The 21,632-nt window shown below is 43.3% G+C and overlaps 1 protein-coding gene across 1 annotated transcript; it reads right to left on the bottom strand.

Annotated features, from left to right (window-relative positions):
* Window positions 1–1,468: 1,468 nt before the first annotated feature.
* Window positions 1,469–21,307, bottom strand: LOC100194623 (aldolase a, fructose-bisphosphate 2). The gene is made up of 7 exons (NM_001139708.1): window positions 21,245–21,307; window positions 11,239–11,355; window positions 5,387–5,653; window positions 5,007–5,167; window positions 2,742–3,000; window positions 2,258–2,457; window positions 1,469–1,921 (listed from the first exon to the last, which is right to left on the bottom strand). The coding sequence occupies exons 2-7, from the start codon at window positions 11,348–11,350 to the stop codon at window positions 1,829–1,831; spliced, it is 1,092 nt and encodes a 363-aa protein (NP_001133180.1). The 5' UTR covers window positions 11,351–11,355; window positions 21,245–21,307; the 3' UTR covers window positions 1,469–1,828.
* Between the last annotated feature and the right edge of the window lie 325 nt (window positions 21,308–21,632).

Genomic DNA, 21,632 nt, shown 5'->3' with positions numbered 1-21,632 from the left:
ACACACCTGGTTTCTATTCCCCAATTACATGTTCATTATTTAACCCTCTGTTTCCCACGTTAGTGTGCGTGTTATTGATTGTTCATGTCGGTACTTGTCGGCTGGTTATGTTTGCCAGGTTATGTATTTACGCCCTTTATTTTCGAGTGACCGGTATTTCTCTGCACCTTGAGTATTGTCTGTATATTGGTGCTGTCGTGGAACTAACCTTGTACACTAATTTCTGCTCTCCTGCGCCTAATTCACTGCACCAGTTACCCACCGCCTGACAAAATGACTATTGTAGCTGGAAACGGCAGATTTTCTAATGAATATCTACGTAGGCCCATTATCAGCAACCATCACTCCTGTGTTCCAATGGCACATTGTGTCAGCTAATCCAAGTTTATCATTTTAAATGGCTGATTTATAATTAGAAAACCCTTTTGCAATTAGGTTAGCACAGCTGAAAACTGTAGTGCTAATTAAAGAAACAATAAAAATGGCCTTCATTAGACTATTTGAGTTTCTGGAGCATCAGCGTTTGTGGGTTCGATTACAGGCTCAAAATGGCCAGAAACAAAGACCTTTCTTCTGAAACTCGTCAGTGTATTCATGTTCTGAGAAATGAAGGCTATTCCATGCGAGAAATTGCCAAGAAACTGAAGATCTTGTTGAACGCTGCGTACTACTCCCTTCACAGAACAGCACAAACTGGCTCTAACCAGAATAGTAAGAGGAGTGGGAGGCCCCAGTGTACAACTGAGCTAGAGGATAAGTACATTAGAGTGTCTCGTTTGAGAAACAGATGCCTCACAAGTCCTCAACTGGCAGCTTAATGAAATAGTACCCGCAAAACACCAGTCTCAACGTCAACAGTAAAAGAGGCGACTCCAGGATGCTGGCCTTCTAGACAGAGTTCCTCTGTCCAGTGTCTGTGTTCTTTTGCCCATCTTAATCTTTTATTTTTTATTGGCCAGTCTGAGATATGGCTTTTTCTTTACAACTCTGCCACCTCTACCAAGGTTCCGTTCACGTGGTCCTCTGCCACTGACCCGTCGTTCCGGGACCTCAAACACCGCTTTACCACTGCTCCTATCTTGGTTCATCCTGACCCTTCCCGTCAGTTCGTGGTGGAGGCCGATGCTTTGGATGTCGGAGTTGCCTTTTCTGCCTGCCCTGACCCTGAGCCTGCCTGCCGTCCTGTACCTTTGCCCCACCTATCTGGATTACTGACCCCTGCCTGCCTTGACCTGTCTTTTGCCTGCTCCTGTTGGATTTATAAACTGTTGTTAATTCGACGTTGTCTGCATCTGTATCTTACCTGAAACATAATACTTGTTTCTATGCTAATATTTACCGACATCCAACAGTACATTCCAAATAAATAGGTAGTAGTCATTGAGTCGAGCAGGATGTTCAGTGATGTAAGGTCAGTTTTCAGAGTTACAATGAAATGTAATAAGGAAGGAAGCAAAGCAACATATTGTTTGGTAAAATACTTTATTCCAAGGCTCCAGTACAAACATTACATTAGTTAGGTATTACAGACTAAGGAATAATGTTGTGTAAAAACATGACGATGGAAATCATTTCACCTCAAAAAAAAAGCTGTAAAATGGTAGGGAGAGGGAATGGAGGCAGAACTTTAATTGTTTTGAATCTTCTCTCTGAAGCAAGAGCCCAAAGAAAGGTTTGCGTTTATTTTTTCCGTATCGAGGTCCCGAACAAGTGGTGTCGCAGAGGGTCGAGTAGAGACAGCTTTTAGGAGGTACCAAAAACGACATGGCACTCCCCATGGTGGGGGTGTAGGGAGGGTAAGGAGAGGGATGCTGATGAGAGTCCATGCTTAATAAGCATGGTTGGCCACGAACAGTGAATCTCCAGCAGCGGCGCTGTCTCCGGAAGAAACATACTTGCCTTGGCAGGCCAGGCTGTTGGCCTGTGGAAGGAAAAAAGCACAACAAACTTGTTTTCAGCTGATATTTTGGAAATGTGGAATATACTGTACATTGTGACTTCCTATACATCCATACTATAAACATTCCACTGGGCACACACTGGTTGAATCAACGTTGTTTCCACGTCATTTCAATGAAATTACGTTGAACCAATGTGAATTAGACATTGATTTGACGTCTGTGCCCAGTGGGATGTGGCCTCTATACAGCCATAAATAATCACATATGAAATATAAGCTAAATATATGACAATCACATATGAAATTTATGTGAAATATATGAAAATAAATGGAAAAAATATATTTAGTTATTCGTACCAGAGCTCTCTTGATGAACTCCTCCTGGGCAGCCTTGCCGTTCTTGGGCTTGCCACCCCATGCCTTAAGGGCGGAGGCCTGGAGGGCACGGCCATAGGAGAAAGTAATGGCCCATGGCCTGTGCAGGGGGCACTGGTTCATGACATTCAGGTTGATGGAGGCTTCCTCCTCAGACTGGCCACCGGACAGGAAGGTGATGCCTGTGGGTGAAGCGGATAAGGAGAGAGGTTATTTTATTGTAAACAACTACTGAAAGAAGATCCAATTTGTTGATGTATGTGAAATATATAATACAATGCTGTATATAATAATGTAACTAAACACTGTATATGAAAGTGCCATAGTCATAGAGGGTGAGTTTGTGTTTGTGAAAATGTGTAATAACATTGAGTGTGAGTGGGTGAAGCTGGAAGTTTATAAATGTTTAAGTGTATCGTGCTGTATTGTATATTGGGCTGTATTCGGTGTGTTGTCGGCCGCCCACCAGGGACTGCTGGGGGCACGGTACGGCGCAGGGCGGTAATAGTGGCCATGGCGATGTCCTGGTGGGTGTACTTGTGTGAGCAGGAATGTCCAGCAGTGACCATGTTGGGCTTCAGGAGGGTACCCTCCAGGTAGACGTGGTGGTCGGACAGAGCCTTGTACATTGCGGCCAGGACCTTCTCAGTCACGTACTGGGTGCGCTTCAGGTCATGGTCACCGTCGGGGAGGATCTCGGGCTCAACAATGGGGACAATGCCGTGCTAGCAGAGGGCAGAGTTAATGACTACTAAAAGACACTTTTAGCGAACAGAGCATGTTATTGATCATGACAGTTAACAGTCAGAACAGTGAGACTTTAGTGGTGGCTCTTCTATCTTTCCTCTCTATCCCTCTACAGCTATATATTCAATAAAAACAAACAGAGAAAAACTGTGTTTTAAGATTGTGATTTTCCATTGTGTGATTTGTAATATGTGTGTGTTGTTTTACTAGGATTATGGGACCTACAACAGCGAGCAGTCTTGGCTAAACCGATGTCCCTGAACTATGGTTGTGAAGAGATCAGAAGGGACTGTTATTTACTTGTCTGATATTTAACTGAGCCATTGGAAACACATACAGTATCAGTCAAAAGTTTGGACACACCTACTCATTCAAGGGTTTTTCTTTACTTTTACTATTTACTTTTACTATGTTGGGTCATTGTCCTGTTGAAAAACGAATTATCGTTCCACTAAACGCAAACCAGATGGGATGGCGAATCGATGCAGAAAGTGTGCCTTGAATTCTAAATGAATCACTGGCAGTGTCACCAGTAAAGCACCCCCTCACCATCACACCTCCTACTCCATGCTTCACGGTGGGAACTACATAGGCGGAGATCATCCGTTCCCCTACTCCGCGTCTCACAAAGACACGGCGGTTAGAACAAAACATTTCTAATTTGGACTCATAATACCAAAGGACAGATTTCCACTGGTCTAATGTCCATTGCTCGTGTTTCTTGGCCCAAGCAAGTCTCTTATTATTATTATTGGTGTCCTTTAGTAGTGGTTTCTTTGCAGCAATCTGACCATGAATGCTTGATTCACGCATCCTCCTCTGAACAGTTGATGTTGAGGTGTGTCTGTTATATGAACTCTGTGAAGCATTTATTTAGGCTGCCATTTCTGAGGCTGGTAACTCTAATGAACTTATCCTCTGCAGCAGAGGTAACTCTGAGTCTTCCTTTCCTGTGGCAGTCCTCATGAAAGCCAGTTTCATCATAACGCTTGATGGTTTTTGCGACTGCACTTGATGAAACTTTAAAAGTTCTTGAAAGGATCCGTTTTTACTGACCTTCCTGTCTTAAAGTAATGATTAACTGTCATTTCCCTTTGCTTAGTTGAGCTGTTCTTGCCATAATAAGGACTTTGTATTTTACCAAATAGGGCTATCTTCTGTATACCACCCCTACCTTGTCACAACACAACTGATTGGCTCAAACGCATTAAGAAGAAAATCAATTCCAGAAATGCACTTTTATCAAGGCACAGCTGTTAATTGAAATGCATTCCAGGTGACTACCTCATGAAGATGGTTGAGAGAATGCCAAGTGTGTGCAAAGCTGTCATCAAGGCAAAGGGTGGATACTTTGAAGAATCTCAAATATATAATATATTTTGATTTGTTTAACACTTTTTTTTTTTTTGGTTACCTCATGATTGCTTCTGTTATTTCATAGTTTTGATGTCTTCACTATTATTCTACAATGTAGAAAATAGTAAAAGTAAAGAAAAACCCTGGAATGAGTAGGTGTGTCCAAACTTTTGACTCTATTAATTTATCTTAATATCTCACTGATAGCTCTACCCACTGAGCCACCAAGTGAGCCCAGACACATAGCAGAAAATCTGCTGTACCTTACTCATGACAAAACATACTGTAGCGTTCATATCTTTCAAAAAACTGAAAAGGGTTGCTTGGCCTGGTACTAACTTTATACACTTTTAATAACACTTTTAGGTATGTATTTATAATATTTGTAATAATTTCTGAAGAATTTATAAGCATTTAATACATTTATAATGGCTTATTTCATGAAAGTTAATATAGTGTAACCCACACGTATGCAGAGAGTCAATGATTTGAAGGTAACTTATGGCCCATAGGGGAATTGAATACACAAACTTACAATTGTTGACACTGTGTTTTTTAACTACTTAAGCTAATGATTTAACAAGACCACTGAGGCCTCGAGAGATGGTATTTTCTATGTGATTCTTACCATCTGGCAGATGCTGGCATAACGGGCCAGGACATTGCAATTCTCCATGATAGCAAGGCGAGAGGGGGTGGTGGAGGTGATTTTCAGCACACAACGCCACTTGGCGAAGTCGCAACCGTCCTTCTTATACTGGGCGCAACGCTCATACAGGCCATCCAAACCTGAAGGAGAAAAGGATTGAGGCAGGGACAGAAAAAAGAGATGAGTATGGGAGGGTATTTTGTAAAGGTTTTGTATTGTATGTGTGTATTGTATCTAGGTTGCAATACTATTCAGGCATTTTGTGACTTGATAAACAAATGGGATTGATTGTATGTTGTTGTACTGTATGTATTTAGATTAATTGTGAATCCCATAGATTTTCTATTCTTCCTCTTTACCCTGGGTGGTGGTCTCTCCGTTGGTTCCGGCGAGGGGGACGACACCTTTGTCAACCTTGATGCCTACAAGCCAGCCTCTGGACTTGACGTGCTGGGGGAAGGTCTTGCCGGCATCGGTTTTCTGGTACAGGGTCTCGTGGAAGAAGATGACGCCACCAATGCAAGGACCGGCACGCTCGTCAGCGGTGAAGAGCAGCTGACGGTACAGTCTCCTGTTCTCCTCTGTGTTCTCAGTGTTGATGCTCTGGAAGCGCTTGGCAACGCTGCCTGTTGGGTGGAAAGTGAGAGAGGGAGTGAGGATTAGATTCACAGAATGAAATAGAGCAAACATTATGCTATATACATTTTTCAACACAGAAGTCAACACATTGCACATAGAAACACATTTCTGTTGGTTAAAAATAGTAAAATATTTAAGAAACAAACCAAAAATATTGGCCAGTTATTGAACATGTGTATGTCCTAATGTGTCTTCTGTTGCATTAAAAGTTACTATGGCCTTTTAGGTTAAGAATCAGTAAAAGCATGACTGATTGGACTTAATCATTTTTATTGCTCTGTTGAGAAGGCTTGGAAGCTGTTACATGTTCAGAGCAGAGGGGAGGCCATTTCATTTCTTAGCTGCTTTAAATGAGAAGGCCGATTTGTGCAAAAGTGGTGGACCGTCTGGAGATGATACAGTCCCTTGTTAACCTAAGGTTCTTTTAAACCTCCTATTTTGCTTGGAGCAGAAATGTACAAAAACCCTCAGAGGCGGGGATACTCGATAGTAAGTTATGTTGTAAACCAGGCAGATGATCTAAGAACAGAATGTTGTCGAATCTAAACAGTTTGAACTTATTGCAGTGGTGGTAGTGCCACGTTTTTTTGTCCAGGATTTTGAGTGCATGTTTGTAGAGTGATTTGAGAGGTTTCAGGGATGTCTCACATGCTTGGGACCAGACATGTGAGAAGAACCTAACATAGCATGAGTTTCTTATTAACTGGAAATTGGCTAGACTGGTTTTGATTGTGTTGGTCATGTGTTTTTTTAAGTTGAGGGTGGGATCAAGGATTATGCTGAGGTATTTTAATTCTGTGACAGTTTTGATCTTTTGGCCATGTATGAGGATGTCAGGGTGGACTTGCTGCTTTTGTTTGATGGAGAAAAATATGGCCACTGTTTTTACCACATTTAGGGTGAGAAAGGAGTCGTTGAGCCATTCTGAAACATTAACCATAACCTCTAAAAGACTATGTCGTTGGGGTGGGGGGATCATTTAGTTATTGATTTGGAATTTTAGGACCCCTCTAGTTTGGGGGGATCATACTATGGGTCATTTAGCTATTTGATTTAGAATTTTAGCACCCCTTTAGGTATAAAAACCAATATTAAAAAAAATATATTTGATAAAGTATTGAATTTGGCCTTTACTACTGTAGCCCATAGAAACGCAATGAATAACACATTCATAAATGGCAAAAAAGACAGTCACAAAATAAATGATAAGAAATAAGGTTTTGAAGTGTCTGTCCTATATCTAGGAGATTTAAGAAAGCTTAGGTAATATTATTGTTTTTTTGGAAACATATTTAACCCATCCTTTTTGTTGGCTCCATTCTTCCATTCATTTGTATGGGCTACCTTCAGACGAGTCCCGTGACACTTGTGGGGGTCGTAGAACAAACACAGACAACACCATCATATGCATCAATAGACTCAATAGACTCTTAAGGAATATCAGATGTTAACTTGGAAGCCACTTGCTCAGCACTCCATGGGTGTGACCGTGTCATCAGCGTACATCTGGATCTCCACTCCCTGGCACACAAAAGGAAGGTCATTGATGTATAGACTGAATAACAGGGACCTAAGGATGGACCCCTGGGGCACTCCCATGGGGCATCTCCTTAATGGTGAGAGGACATCGTTTTTCCGGACACACTGGACCCAGTCAGCTAGATAGGACTCCATCCAGTCAAGAACACTTTGTAAGAGGTTACACCAGGAGAGTTTGGAGAGAAGGACTTTATGGTTGACGTGTCAAATGCCTTCCGTAGGTCGAGGAAGACCTCCCCTACCAGCCTTCCTGTATCCAGCTTGGCCTTGATCGTCTCTAGGAGATAGAAATATGCTGTCTCTGAGTGGTTCACCTTAAACCCAAACTGAATGGGTGAAGGGAGACAGTCCTTGTGTTCAGGTGTGCTGTGAGCTGTTCCAGTACAACTTTTTCAGCAGCCTTATAGATGACAGGGAGTATACTGATAGGCCTGTAGTTGCTCACTTCCTGCTGGTCTCCAAATTTATGTACAGGGGTCACGATGGGAGTCTTCCATGCTTTCGGGAATGAACTTTCTTGCATTGAAAAGTTGATTATCTGGGTAAATGGGGTGGCTAGGCTGCCTGTCATTTTTTTTATACGGTATCAAGACAATACACATCCTTTGCTTTAGAGTTTGAAAGTGAGGAGAGGACTTTCTTGACCTTTTCCTCTTTGGTGGACTCCAAATAAGAAATGGTCCAATAAGACCTCTCCTGTCTCAGCCTTCAGTATTTATGCTGTAGTAGTTTATGTGTCGGGGGGCTTGGGTCAGTCTGTTATATCTGGAGTATTTCTCCTGTCTTATCCGGTGTCCTGTGTGAATTTAAGTCTCTCTCTCTCTCTCTCTCTCTCTCTCTCTCTCTCTCTCTCTCTCGGAGGAGGACCTGAGCTCTCTCTCTCTCTCGGAGGAGGACCTGAGCTCTCTCTCTCTCTCGGAGGAGGACCTGAGCTCTCTCTCTCTCTCGGAGGAGGACCTGAGCTCTCTCTCTCTCTCGGAGGAGGACCTGAGCTCTCTCTCTCTCTCGGAGGAGGACCTGAGCTCTCTCTCTCTCTCGGAGGAGGACCTGAGCTCTCTCTCTCTCTCGGAGGAGGACCTGAGCTCTCTCTCTCTCTCGGAGGAGGACCTGAGCTCTCCTCTCTCTCTCGGAGGAGGACCTGAGCTCTCTCTCTCTCTCTCTCTCTCGGAGGAGGACCTGAGCTCTCTCTCTCTCTCTCTCTCTCGGAGGAGGACCTGAGCTCTCTCTCTCTCTCTCTCTCTCGGAGGAGGACCTGAGCTCTCTCTCTCTCTCTCTCTCTCTCGGAGGAGGACCTGAGCTCTCTCTCTCTCTCTCGGAGGAGGACCTGAGCTCTCTCTCTCTCTCTCGGAGGAGGACCTGAGCTCTCTCTCTCTCTCTCGGAGGAGGACCTGAGCGCTCTCTCTCTCTCTCTCTCTCTCTCTCTCTCTCTCTCTCTCTCTCTCGGAGGAGGACCTGAGCTCTCGCTCTCTCTCTCTCTCTCTCTTGGAGGAGGAGGACCTGAGCTCTCGCTCTCTCTCTCTCTCGGAGGAGGAGGACCTGAGCTCTCGCTCTCTCTCTCGGAGAAGGACCTGAGCTCTCTCTCTCGGAGGAGGAGGACCTGAGCTCTCTCTCTCTCGGAGGAGGAGGAGGACCTGAGCTCTCTCTCTCTCGGAGGAGGACCTGAGCTCTCTCTCTCTCGGAGGAGGAGGAGGACCTGAGCTCTCTCTCTCTCGGAGGAGGAGGAGGACCTGAGCTCTCTCTCTCTCTCGGAGGAGGAGGACCTGAGCTCTCTCTCTCTCTCGGAGGAGGAGGACCTGAGCTCTCTCTCTCTCTCTCGGAGGAGGAGGACCTGAGCTCTCTCTCTCTCTCGGAGGACCTGAGCTCTAGGACTATGCCTCAGGACTACATGGCCTGATGACTCCTTGCTGTCCACCTGGCCGTGCTACTGCTCCAGTTTCAACTGTTCTGCCTGCGGCTATGGAACCCTGACCTGTTCACCGGACGTGCTACCTGTCCCAGACCTGCTGTTTTCAACTCTCTATAGACAGCAGGAGTGGTAGAGATACTCTGAATGATCGGCTATGAAAAGCCAACTGACATTTACTCCTGAGGTGCTGACCTGTTGCACCCTCGACAACCACTGTGATTATTATTATTTGACCATGCTGGTCATTTATGAACATTTGAACATCTTGGCCATGTTCTGTTATAATCTTCACCCGGCACAGCCAGAAGAGGACTGGCCACCCCTCATAGCCTGGTTCCTCTCTAGGTTTCTTCCAAGGTTCTGGCCTTTCTAGGGAGTTTTTCCTAACCACCGTGCTTCTACACCTGCGTTGCTTGCTGTTTGGGGTTTTAGGCTGGGTTTCTGTACAACACTTTGAGATATCAGCTGATGTAAGAAAGGCTTTATAAATACATTTGATTTGAAATGGTATGGCTATCGTTGCTGCGGATCATGGATAGGACTCTTGGGGTGAACTTTTGGCCCAGCTCTAGGACTGAGTCAATAAAATAATAATTAAAGGTGGTTGCAATGACTTAGCTGTTGTCTTGAAGCTTTCCATTGACTTTCAGTTGTAGTTCACCAGACTTGGCATGACCCTTCCCAGTGAGTTTAACATTTTTCCATATGACCTTGCTGTTCCATTTTTTCCTCATTGATGATATTGAGAAAGTAATTGGCTTTAGCTTTCCTGAGGCTCATTATCACTTTGTTTCTCAGTCCTTTATAGACTAGTCGGTCAACATCTAGGCCAGATATTAGAGACCGTTTCAGAGCAGCATCTCTCTTCTTCATAAGGTGTCATTGAACCAAGGTAGGCCTTGTTTTTGTTAGGTTTGTGAGGAACCTGCTTAGTTAACTTGGTGAGAATCTGGATTTTAGACATTCGTTTATTAGAGTCAATTTACAGATTGACACGAGAGGTTACATCACTCTATTCGGTTTGCTCTATCTGGTTTGCCCAACGCATCACCGAGGGCACACTGACTGCCCTCCAGGACACCTACAGCACCCGATGTCACAGGAAGGCCAAAAAGATCATCAAGGACATCAACCACCCGAGCCATGGCCTGTTCACCACGTTATCATCCAGAAGGCGAGGTCAGTACTGGTGCATCAAAGCTGGGACCGAGAGACTGAAAAACAGCTTCTATCTCAAGGCCATCAGACTGTTAAATAGCCATCACTAGCTGGCTACTACCAGATTATAAACCCTGCAGCTAAGAGGCTGCTGCCCTATATACATAGATATGGAATCACTGGCCACTTTAATAATGGAACACTAGCCTGCTGAGTGGCGCAGTGGTCTAAGGCACTGCATCACAGTGCTAGCTGCGTCACTACAGAGCTGTGTCAGAGCCGACGTCGACCCGGAGACCCATGAGGCGGCTGACAATTGGCCCAGCGTCGTCTGGGTTAGGGGAGGGTTTGGTTGGCTGGGATGTCCTTGTCCCATTGCGCTCTAGTGAATCCTGTGGCGGACCGGGCAAATGCACGCTGGCACAGTCGCCAGGTGTATGTGTTTCCTCTGACAGTTTGGTGCGGCTGGCTTCCGGGTTAAGCGAGCATTGTGTCAAGAAGCAGTGTGGCTTGATGGGGTTGTGTTTCGGGGGATGCACAGCTCTCGACCTTCGCCTCTCCCGAGTCCGTACGGGAGTTGCAGCAATGGGACACGACTGTAACTACCAATTGGATATCATGAAATTGCAGAGAAAAAGGGGGTAAAATATTATATATATATATATATATACACATACAATTTATGGAACACTAGTCACTTTAATAATGTTTACATACTGCTTTACTCATCTCATACGTATATACTGTATTCTAGGTCTAGGTCTCTGTTTGGGATGCAAGAGATGTTTTATTTTTATTTATTTTTTTACTTTTTGGTTCTAATGGGATGTTTTGGAGAAGTTATAAGGTGAAAAAAACAAAGGTCTTGGGACAATGTTGCTCTGATTATGAGTATGTCTTTGCATGTGTGCTTTTCATTCCATAGTGTGCCTGTGTGTGCAACCAACATTTTTGCCACGCTTTGCATACCGGTAGACTCATCAGCGGCGAGGATTCCCTTGCCCTGGGCGACGATCTTGTGAGCAATGTCACTAAGCTCCTTCTTCTGGTCAGGAGTGAGGAAGGGGAATGCGTGAGGCATCTTGACTAAAGGAAGGGAAAAGGCAGGAGACACTGGTTAACAGTGTTCTGAGGAGAGAGAGAGGGCTTGAGATACACAAACGTGCATACAGACAGATAAGTAGCAGATATTTGGTTGCCCCCCACCTCACCTCGCGGGCATTTGACAATTTTATCACAAATGTATTGCAAGTTTACACACTTTGCCATGGGGTGGAGAGACATCTTTGCCGTTTTAAAGCCAATTTCCTGCAATTATACAGATTTTGCCAAAACCTTTTTGACATGTTAATATGATATCTGAGTGAGAGTGACCAGCAAAATCAATGGGGACCCCTTGGATATCAGGGCCCCTGGGTATGTGTCCTGCATGCCCGGTCGATATCCGCCCATGATTACTACAAGTTTAGATAGCTGGCTAGATTAATTTACCAATAATATTTATTTTTGGTGACATGGCTAATTGAGTGACTGACATAACAAGAAAAAAACTGTTGGTGCACAACATTTTACATTTACATTTTAGTCATTTAGCAGACGCTCTTATCCAGAGCGACTTACAGTAGTGAATGCATACATTTCATAAATTCTTTCCTCCGTACTGGTCCCCCGTGGGAAATGAACCCACAACCCTGGCGTTGCAAACACCATGCTCTACCAACTGAGCCACACGGGACAACCACATTTCAAAATTGCACCTTGTGTATTCTACTATTCTGACTCTTAACAGTAAGTTGAGTTCCAAAAAGTAGCAAATAAAGCATATAAACAAAGGTAGACTTGAACAAAGGTATGTGATGTGAAAAGAGTGTAGCCAACTTTCCCTGTAAAATTGTAGTATGTGGAAATGTTCAAAGAAAAGGGAAGTAAGAGATGCATAAAGGAAGTGGCAAGTATTTGCGTCTGTCCATTTGGGTCGTCGCTAGTTACCACAGACAAAAAGTCAGAAGGCCCGCCTACTCGACCAATCAGATGAGGGAGTGTGATTATGCATATTCCGGTTTGCGGGAAACGCCTTATTTTCCGAAATGGCATATCTTGAGTTCAAGTTTGATGACCAAATAACCATGGTGCGAATTACAGGGGAGCCAGGGTGGGCTCAGCTCCCCAAGCTCAGCTGTAGGAGATGTTAGCTTCCCTAAATACAACAAAAGTCAATCTTCGGGGTGGTCTCTAAATAATGCTAATTTAACCATTCTCGTATTTGTTTCAAATGCAGTGGTAAATATGACAATAAAATATTCCAATATTGTTATGGTTTAAACCATTTATTTCTACGTGGCAGCACCCTCTCCATTAGTGTTGAATTTTGGCCTTGGCTGAGCTCCTTTACGCATAGATTTTCCTTTGTACTTCCTCATTTTCGCCATTTGTTTACCATGTGTTCTTGATAAACAAAATAGCCTTAATTCCAATGCATTAGATTTATCAGTTTATTTATCATTTGCTTTTGTCAGTCAGCTGTTTAGAGCGCTTACTGCTTCGTTTTTCAGGTGCTTGCACCAGGTGCTACTGGTGTTTGTGCCATCCGTGGCCAGAAGTAGTAGACCATTTATTTAGCTTTATTATTTACTATAAATATTAGTTTTCTTTCCTGGATCAGCTGATTATGGTCGACAATATCACTAGACAACTAGCCTACAGTTAGACACCTATGCGCATCCAATCCATCCAACAAGTATACCTGAAAGACAGTAGGCCTATACTTGACATTTTCGGTTAGAAGCACTTGATTTTGCAATTTCTTAGGCCTACATTATTTTGGATTTTTGTGCCCATGAGAACTGTTTTCACAATGAAACATAATAAATGTTACATAGGCATAGTTAGACTTGCAGTGCATTTTCAGAGATTCCTAAGATCTATGATTCGTACAGGGTATAAGTTCAATGTTCAAATGTAAGTGTTATATGCTTTATATTGACAAATAACACTGTCATACATGTCATTAATGTAAGGAAAGAAAGGTAGGGTTTTATTTTACACGATCAGTGAAAACGGCAAGCATTAATTCATGAATTATGAACAACTCATGAACTAGGGTGTAAAACATGTTTGATTCAACTCATGTATTATTTTCAATGTAGACTACCTATTCTGCATGTGTTCATATGTTTAAAATTGCCTTGGTTGAGAGGGTAGGCTACCGGCAGTGGTGTAGGCCTAGTGGAGGATAAACGCAAGTAAACTTTTTTTCACCGTGACCGGCAATTAGATTTTACCCAGCTATTTTTTTTTTAACACTAGGCCTACACAGACTACCGGTAGTCCTATTTTAAAGTTCATGGTAATACACATTGTAGCCTAGTGTAGTAAGTTGATCGTGTGTGTTAGGGTGACCATCCTGTTTTTCCCGGGACAGTTTCATCCCCATTTCAGGCTACGAAAAGGTCAATTTGTCAGCAAGACGCATCAATGAATGTAGGTCTACTCACTGAATGTCATTAGGCAGACTTTTTGGTGTTTTGTAACAGATGTCTATTTCCATTCATCAAATGTCGCGAGTAGGCCTATACATGCAGTTTGAATGCTAGAATTATTTTGAAATGGACCAAACATGCACAGGTAGCCTAATTTTTAAAGTGATTTGGTTGACAATCATAAAAATATCATGACTGCCACATTAGTCTTTATTATTAGGCCCATAAAAAAGTGCGTGCTCTCAACACAGAGACCTCTGAAAATCATGCTGTAACTCACACTCCGCAAATAACTAAATACATTTGGGAACAAGAATTGGCAACGTCACTAAAATTCATTACATTGAGATTGGCCAAAAGTTTTGGGCAAAGGGGTAAGTTGTTTTTTCTTTTTTAGATAAGTAGTAGCTAACGTTTGCTCCTCTCATCTAAAATGAGCTAGCTCAGCTAGCAAGCATAAGGGATTTCATTCCAAGCACAGAGCAGTTTAGTCCGCTAATATTTGCTTATTTTGTCCTGTTTTCACTGCAAGTGTACATCAAACCGTATTCCTATCATGTAATACTGTGCATAAAAGTGCGGAGTGGATTGGCCAATAAAATAAATACAGTACAATTTTACTAGGCAAGCCAGTTAAGAACAAATTCTTATTTTCAATGACGGCCTAGGAAGACTGGGTTAACTGCCTTGGTTTGGGGCAGAACGACAGATTTTTATGTTGTCAGCTCGGGGGATTCGATCTTGCAACATTTCGGTTACTAGTCCAGTGCTCTAACCACTAGGCTACCCTGCCTCCCCAATTAAAGAGTATGTAAGTGGGGTTAGGGTGGTAAGGTTCCCCTTACACTGTAAAGAGCTTTGGGTGTCTAGAAAAGTGCCATGTAAGGCCAAACAATTATTATTATTAAATGTTTTACTATCTTCCATAGCTTTAAGAGCATGCCTTTGTACAGAGATGGAAACTTGTGCAAAATACCGAAAAGGTGGATTGCAAGGCTATGTTAAGTTAAATAAATAAATGTCTATAGTAAGTGCCTAGGTGCCAACTAAAGTAGCAGGGTTAAAGTTTTCATCTTAAATCAGCGAAATAGATATACAAAAAATAATTTATGAACATTTCTGTGAAACTTTGTACTTGTGGATAAATAAATGACTTGTGGATTTTGAAGAAAAACATCTAAACACAAGATGTGCCAATCTGTGTGTCTACACGCCATTTTTAAACTAATGCCGATATGGGAGTAAACCTATTTTGGGACAAATATCATGATAAGCTTGCAAGCTGAGTTTTAATAAGACATCCCATTAACATTTTGCATTTATAACGGTTGGTTTTACTATATCTAATAAATGACCAAACCATTGATGGATCAATAGATAAAAGAAAGGCATGTCTCTCGTCTGCCCCTGCAAGCCGATCGGCATACGCCTCATCACACTCCCTCATCTGATTGGTCGAGTAGGCGGGCCATCTGACTTTGTGGCTGTGGAAACTAGTGACGACTGTCCATTTGGATGATTGTCTGGGTGTCTTTTTGAATGCTCCTCTTTTTGTCAGTGTGTCTGTCTATCTTCCTCTCTTATAATATGAAAGCTTAACATGCCCATATTATTTTTCTGTTTCTCTGTCTGTTTGAGAGAGCTATATGACTGTTGTCGTCTGTCTGTAGGTCTGTTTGAGAGTTCTGTGTAGCTGTGGTTGTCTGTCTGTCTGTTTGAAATGCTTAAGAGCTGTGGTTGTCTGTCTGTCTGTCCATTTGAGAGTGCTGTGTAACTGTTGTTGTTAAGCTCTGGTATCTGTTGCAGCAGCTGCCCCCACAGCCATGACAGGCATTTATTTATTTCACCTTTCTTTAACCAGGTAGGCCAGTTGAGAACGAGTTTTCATTTACAACTGCGAACTGGCCAAGATAAAGCAAAGCAGTGCGACAAAAACAACAACACAGAGTTACACAAACAAACGTACAGTCAATAACACAAAGAAAATAAAAATAGAAAAATCTATGTACAGTGTGGGCAAATGTAGAAGAGTAGGGAGGTAGGCAATAAATAGGCCCTAGAGGCAAAATAATACCAATTTAGCATTAATACTGGAGTGATAGATGTGCAGATGATGATGCAAGTAGAGATACTGGGGTGCAAAAGAGCAAGAGGGTAAGTAATAATATGGGGAGGAGGAAGTTGGGTGTGCTACAGCTGAAGTCGGAAGTTTACATAGACCTTAGCCAAATACATTTAAACTCAGTTTTTCACAATTCCTGACATTTAATCCAAGTAAAAATGTCTTTGCTCAGTTAGGATCACCACTTTATTTTAAGAATGTGAAATGTCAGAATAATAGTAAAGAGAATGATTTATTTCAACTTTTATTTCTTTCATCACATTCCCAGTGGGTCAGAAGTTTACATACACTCAATTAGTATTTGGTAGCATTGCCTTTAAATTGTTTAACTTGGGTCAAACATTTTGGGTAGCCTTCCACAAGCTTCCTACAATAAATTGGGGGAATTTTAGCCCATTCCTCCTGACAGAGCTGGTGTAACTGAGTCAGGTTTGTAGGCCTCCTTGCTCGCACACGCTTTTTCAGTTCTGCCCACAAATTTTCTATAGGATTGAGGTCAGGGCTTTGTGATGGCCACTCCAATACCTTGAATTTGTTGTCCTTAAGCCATTTTGCCACAACTTTAGAAGTATGCTTGGGGTCATTGTCAATTTGGAAGACCCATTTCTGACCGAGCTTTCACTTCCTGACTGACGTCTTGAGATGTTGCTTCAATATATCCACATAATTTTCTGCCTCATGATGCCATCTATTTTCACCCCAGTGCTTCTCGGTTGGGATGGTGTTCTTCGGCTTGCCAGCCTCCCCCTTTTTCCTCCAAACATAACAATGGTCATTATGGCCGAACAGTTCTATTTTTGTTTCATCAGACCTGAGGGCATTTCTCCAAAAAGTACGATTTTTGTCCCCATGTGCAGTTGCAAACCGTAGTATGGCTTTTTTTATGGCGGTTTAGGAGCAGTGACAACTTCCTTGCTGAGCGGCCTATCAGGTTATGTCGATATAGGACTCATTTTACTGTGGATATAGATACTTTTGTACCTGTTTCCTCCAGCATCTTCACAAGGTCCTTTGCTGTTGTTCTGGGATTGATTTACACTGTTCGCACCAAAGTACGTTCATCTCTAGGAGACAGAACGTGTCTCCTTCCTGAGCTGTATGACGGCTACATGGTCCCATGGTGTTTATACTTGCGTACTGTTGTTTGTACAGATGAACGTAGTACCTTCAGGCATTTGGAAATTGCTCCCAAGGATGAACCAGACTTTTGGAGGTCTACACATTTTTTTTTTGAGGTCTTGGCTGATTTCTTTTGATTTTTCCCATGATGTCAAGCTGAGAGGCACTGACTTTGAAGGTAGGCCTTGAAATGCACTGCTCAAAAAAATAAAGGGAACACTTAAACAACACAATGTAACTCCAAGTCAATCACACTTCTGTGAAATCAAACTGTCCACTTAGGAAGTAACACTGATTGACAATACATTTCACATGCTGTTGTGCAAATGGAATAGACAACAGGTGTAAATTATAGGCAATTAGCAAGACACCCCCAATAAAGGAGTGGTTCTGCAGGTGGGGACCACAGACCACTTCTCAGTTCCTATGCTTCCTGGCTGATGTTTTGGTCACTTTTGAATGCTGGCGGTGCTTTCACTCTAGTGGTAGCATGAGACGGAGTCTACAACCCACACAAGTGGCTCAGGTAGTGCAGCTCATCCAGGATGGCACATCAATGCGAGCTGTGGCAAGAAGGTTTGCTGTGTCTGTCAGCGTAGTGTCCAGAGCATGGAGGCGCTACCAGGAGACAGGCCAGTACATCAGGAGACTTGGAGGAGGCCGTAGGAGGGCAACAACCCAGCAGCAGGACCGCTACCTCCGCCTTTGTGCAAGGAGGAGCAGGAGAAGCACTGCCAGAGCCCTGAAAAATGACCTCCAGCAGGCCACAAATGTGCATGTGTCTGCTCAAACGGTCAGAAACAGACTCCATGAGGGTGGTATGAGGGCCCAACGTCCACAGGTGGGGGTTGTGGTTACAGCCCAACACCGTGCAGGACGTTTGGCATTTGCCAGAGAACACCAAGATTGGCAAATTCACCACTGGCGCCCTGTGCTCTTCACAGATGAAAGCAGGTTCACACTGAGCACGTGACAGACGTGACAGAGTCTGGAGCCGCCGTGGAGAATGTTCTGCTGCCTGCAACATCCTCCTGCATGACCGGTTTGGCGGTGGGTCAGTCATGGTGTGGGGTGGCAGTTCTTTGGGGGGCCGTGCTCGCCAGAGGTAGCCTGACTGCCATTAGGTACCGAGATGAGATCCTCAGACCCCTTGTGAGACCATATGCTGGTGCGGTTGGCCCTGGGTTCCTCCTAATGCAAGACAATGCTAGACCTCATGTGGCTGGAGTGTGTCAGCAGTTCCTGCAAGAGGAAGGCATTGATGCTATGTACTGGCCCGCCCGTTCCCCAGACCTGAATCCAATTGAGCACATCTGGGACATCATGTCTCGCTCCATCCACCAACGCCACGTTGCACCACAGACTGTCCAGGAGTTGGCGGATGCTTTAGTTCAGGTCTGGGAGGAGATCCCTCAGGAGATCCCTCCGCCACCTCATCAGGAGCATGCCCAGGCATTGTAGGGAGGTCATACAGACACGTGGAGACCACACACACTACTGAGCCTCATTTTGACTTGTTTTAAGGACATTACATCAAAGTTGGATCAGCCTGTAGTGTGGTTTTCCACTTTAATTTTGAGTGTGACTCCAAATCCAGACCTCAATGGGTTGATAAATTGTATTTCTATTGATTATTTTTGTGTGTTTTTGTTGTCAGCACATTCAACTATGTAAAGAGAAAAGTATTTAATAAGATTATTTCTTTCATTCAGATCTAGGATGTGTTGTTTAAGTGTTCCCTTTATTTTTTTGAGCAGTATACATCCACAGGAACACCTCCAATTAACTCAAATGATGTCAATTAGCCTATCAGAAGCTTCTAAGACCATTACATAATTTTCTGGAATTTTCCAAGCTGTTTAAAGGCACAGTCAACTTAGTGTATGTAAACTTCTGACCCACTGGAATTATGATACAGTGAAATAATCTGTCGGTAAACAATTTTGGGAAAAATTACTTTTGTCATGGACAAAGTACATGTTCTAACCGACATGCCAAAACTAGAGTTTGTTTAAAAAAAATGTGTGGAGTGGTTGAAAAACGAGTTTTAATGACTCCAACCTAAGTGTATGTAAACTTCCGACTTCAACTGTATTTACAGATTGGCTGTGTATAGGTACAGTGATCGGTAAGCTGCTCTTACAACTGATGCTTAAATTTAGAGAGGGAGATACATGACTCCAGCTTCAGAGATTTTTGCAATTCGTTCCAGTCATTGGCAGCAGAGAACTGGAAGGAAAGGTGGACAAAGCAGGTGTTGGCTTTGGGGAGGAAAGGTTAAATATACCTGCTGGAGCGCGTGCTACGGGTGGGTGTTGCTATGGAGAGATAAGGTGGGGCTTTACCCAGCAAGGACTTAAGATGACCTGGAGCCAGTGGGTTTAGCAACAGATATGTAGTGAGGGCCAGCTTACGAGAGCATATAGGTCACAGTGGTGGGTAGTATATGGGGCTTTGGTGATAAAACGGATGGGACTGTGATTGTCATTTACAAAATAGCTTCGCCGAAGTCAAGGATCGGTAGGATAGTCAGTTTTAGGTGGGTATGTTTGGCGGCATGAGTGAAGGAGGCTTTGTTGCGAAATAGGAAGCCGATTCTAGATTTCATTTTGGATTGGAGATGCTTAATGTGAGTCTGGAAGGAGAGTTTACAGTCTAACCAGACACGTAGGTATTTGTGGTTGTCCACATATTCTTGGTCAGAACCGTCCAGAGTAGTGATGCTAGCCGGGCGGGAGGGTGCGGGCAGCAATCGGTTGAAGAGCATGCATTTAGTTTTACTTGCATTTAATAGCAGTTGGAGGCTATGGAAGGAGTGTTGTATGGTGTTGAAGCTCGTTCGGAGGTTTGTTCGCACAGTGTCCAAAGAAGGGCCAGATGTATACAGAATGGTGTCGTCTGCGTAGAGGGGGAATCAGAGAATCTCCAGCAGCAAGAGCGACATCATTGATATATACAGAGAAAACAGTCGGCCCGAGAATTGAACCCGGTGGCACCCCCATAGAGACTGCCAGAGGTCCAGACAACAGGCCCTCTGATTTGACACACTGAACTCTATCTGAGAAGTAGTTGGTGAACCAGTCGAGGCAGTCATTTGAGAAGCCAAGGCTGTTGAGTCTGCCGATAAGAATGCGGTGATTGAGTCGAAAGTCTTGGCCAGGTCAATGAAGACGGCTGTACAGTACTGTATTTTATCGATGGTGGTTATGATATCGTTTAGGACCTTGAGCGTGGCTGAGGTGCACACATGACCATCTCGGAAACCAGATTGCATAGTGGAGAAGGTACGGTGGGATTCAAAATGGTCGGTGATCTGTTTATTATCTTGGCTTTCAAAGATTTTAGAAAGGAAGGGCAGGATGGATATAGGTCTATAACAGTTTAGGTCTAGAGTGTCTCCCCCTTTTGAAGAGGGGGATGACCGCGGCAGCTTTCCAATTTTTGGGGATCTCAGACGATACAAAAGAGAGGTTGAATAGGCTGGTAATAGGAGTTGCAACAATTTCCCTTGGGTGCTCCATCTCCTCTCCCCTCCCCTCCACACTACTCCTTCTTTATCCAAACCCCGTCTTGTTACAGTACCATTCAATCCAAAAGGTTAAACCAAATATAAACATTGAAACATATGTAAGTGGTCATGTAAAAAGTACTGTGTGTGCATGTGTACAGGCCCCTCCAGTTGCTAACTCAGTGTGTTGGTTTCAGAACTAAGACCAATAAACTTTGATTTGATAGAGCTATATAGAGAATTAATTCTGTGCGGTATTTGTAGTACAGTACAGTTAATAAGTACAGTATAGGCTAAGTTAAAAGTGTACAGCGTGAGTAAAAGCTATAAGTGAGTCAAGTTGTCTCCACTTTTTTGGTCTAAGGAGGCTAGCGTAAAGCAATGAAGCAATGATACCTAATGCAGCAAAGCAACAATATGGTATACTAACTAGCATTTAAGAGATACATCTTGTATGAATGTTTTGAGCATAGAGATGTGTCTAATGCTTGCATAATAATTTTATTAGCATTGATGCATCATTGATTGTATAATAACGACAATGCTTCTGAAAATTCTACTCGGGCATTGGCTCTTGCAGTCTCAGAAGTTTTGTAATGCCAGCAGACGATGTTTGCAGTGCTCTTTCAATTAGATATCACATTCATACTGCATGAGCAATATATTAAAATACAAGTACAATCAGCCAGAGCCTCAATAACATTTGATATCCTTTTTTCTTATTAAGATATGATTTGATTCCTTTACCTTGGAGGGTTGTAGGAGAGCTGGGAGAGCTGGGAGAAGAGATGAGAGAAGATCCGACTAAAGTTTGCGACAACCTCCTGGCCTGCCTGGGCCACTATTTATCCTCCCAGTGTGACCTCTCATATTTCAGCTGTCTGGCTAAAATTAGAACAGCACGCAACCAGAGAAGGGCAATGACATACAAAAAACATGTTGAAGTAACGCAGCTAAACGTCCCATGTTATCGGGGAAAGGGCAAAGAGTGATTTGATGGGTGACAGGAATGAGATAGTGAGCGGGAGAGAAGGATGGGGAGGAGAACAGATAAGAGTTGGTGCACATAGTAATAGAAAATAATATGATATATGCCAGTTAGTAGACACTTTTATCCAATGCATGCACACATTTC

This window comes from Salmo salar, chromosome 19 (assembly GCF_965601325.2).
Source record: "Salmo salar chromosome 19, fSalSal1, whole genome shotgun sequence".
NCBI lineage: Eukaryota > Metazoa > Chordata > Actinopteri > Salmoniformes > Salmonidae > Salmo > Salmo salar.
Note: the sequence above shows the minus strand (reverse complement) of the source record. Positions and strands in the feature narration are given on the sequence as shown.